At 75.7% G+C, this 1,517-nt stretch overlaps 1 protein-coding gene across 1 annotated transcript; it reads right to left on the bottom strand.

The window, feature by feature from the left end:
• Positions 1-283: 283 nt before the first annotated feature.
• Positions 284-1,116, bottom strand: MRPS12 (mitochondrial ribosomal protein S12). Its single transcript, XM_076360918.1, has 2 exons — positions 913-1,116; positions 284-809 (listed from the first exon to the last, which is right to left on the bottom strand). The coding sequence occupies exons 1-2, from the start codon at positions 959-961 to the stop codon at positions 403-405; spliced, it is 456 nt and encodes a 151-aa protein (XP_076217033.1). The 5' UTR covers positions 962-1,116; the 3' UTR covers positions 284-402.
• Positions 1,117-1,517: the final 401 nt, after the last annotated feature.

Below are 1,517 nucleotides of genomic sequence, written 5' to 3'. Positions count from 1 at the left end.
CTTCCCAGTGCCCCCAACTCTCCCCCAGGGTCCCCAGAACCCCCCAGTGCCCCCAGGCCCCTTCCCAGTGTCCCCAGGACCCCCTCCAGAGTCTCCAGATCCCCCCAGTGTCCCCAGGACCGCCCCAGGCCCCTTCCCAGTGCCCTCAGGACCCCCCAGTGTCCCCAGGCCCCTTCCCAATGTCCCCAGGTCCTCCCATGTCCCTGCCAGCCCCTTCCCAGTGCCCCCTCCCGGTGTCCCCAGGTCTCCCCCCCCCCCCCCCCCCCCCAGCACTCCGCAGCGCTTCCCGCACAGCAACAGCCTTTAATGGGCGCAGCGAAGGAACAGCAGGCTCCCCCCCCACGCCCCGGGGCCACCGGCACGGTGCCCCCGCGCAGAGGGGCCCGTCCCCGCTCCCTCCCCTCACTTCTTCTTCTGGACGTGGGCGCAGTCGTACTTGCCCCGCACGATGGTGAGCTTCACCCCCGGCAGGTCCTGGGTGCGGCCGCCCTGCACCAGCACGACGTGGTGCTCCTGCAGGTTGTGGCCCTCCCCGGGGATGAAGCACACCACCTCCTTCCCGTTGCTCAGCCGCACCCGCGCGCACTTGCGGTTGGCCGAGTTGGGCTTCTTGGGCTTCCGGATCAGGTTCTTGATCACCACCCCCTTCAGCTGGGGGCGGCCGAAGGTGGCCCCCGGCTTGGGAGGGGGCGGCTTGGGCCGGCCCTGACGGTGCATCTGGTTCAGGGTGGCCATGCCGCCGGCCTGCTGCGGCCGCAGGGGCACCGGCCCCTTCCCCGGCACGGCGGCGGGCGGGAGCGCCCCGGCAGCTGCGGAGGAGGAGAGAGAGAGGGGGGGGGGGGTGTGTGTCAGCGGCCGCGGGTGGCTCGAGGGGCCCCGGGCGGGGGACGGGGAGCGAGGCGGGATACGCACCGCAGCCGCGCAGCGAGGCCGCGGCCCTCAGCAGGGCGCGGAGAGGCATCCTACGGGCCCGCAGCACCGCGACCGGCGGGGCCTGAGGGGGAGACGCCCGGTTAGCGTTGCCCGGGGGGCGGCGGCCGCGTCCCCGCCCCACCGGGGCCCCTGCCGGGGCCCCGTCCCGCACCGGAGACCGGCGGGGGAGGTGCCGCCTCGCTCACCTCACACCGCCGCCATGTCAGCGCCCTGCCACCCCCTTCTGCCCCGCGCCGCGCTCTGATTGGACAGCGGGAGCGCCAATCTCCCCCTTCGCTCTGTGATTGGCCACACTCTCCTTTATCCCTCCCTGACCGCGACCGCTCCTACGGGTGCTTGGCGGGGTCAAACGCTGTGCGGGGCCCCGCCCTCCCCCCCCGCGAGGCCCCGCCCTCCCCCCGCGAGGCCCCGCCCTCCCCCCGCGAGGCCCCGCCCTCCCCCCGCGAGGCCCCGCCCTCCCCCCGCGAGGCCCCGCCCTCCCCTCGCGAGGCCCCGCCCTCCCCCCGCGAGGCCCCGCCCTAGGGAGGCGGTGCCTGTTGCCGGGGGAACGCGGGCAGGGCGGGTGCCCGGATGCGGCTCGATCG

Source organism: Aptenodytes patagonicus, chromosome 32, assembly GCF_965638725.1.
Source record: "Aptenodytes patagonicus chromosome 32, bAptPat1.pri.cur, whole genome shotgun sequence".
Taxonomy (NCBI): domain Eukaryota; kingdom Metazoa; phylum Chordata; class Aves; order Sphenisciformes; family Spheniscidae; genus Aptenodytes; species Aptenodytes patagonicus.
This window is presented reverse-complemented; position numbering and strand designations above follow the sequence as displayed.

Bases quoted from the DNA above. Each gene is read 5' to 3' on its own strand.
- MRPS12 (XM_076360918.1), bottom strand. From the start codon at position 961: ATGCCTCTCCGCGCCCTGCTGAGGGCCGCGGCCTCGCTGCGCGGCTGC. The intron at 810-912 runs GTGCGTATCCCG...CCTCCTCCGCAG, and splicing joins GGCCTCGCTGCGCGGCTGCG to CTGCCGGGGCGCTCCCGCCC.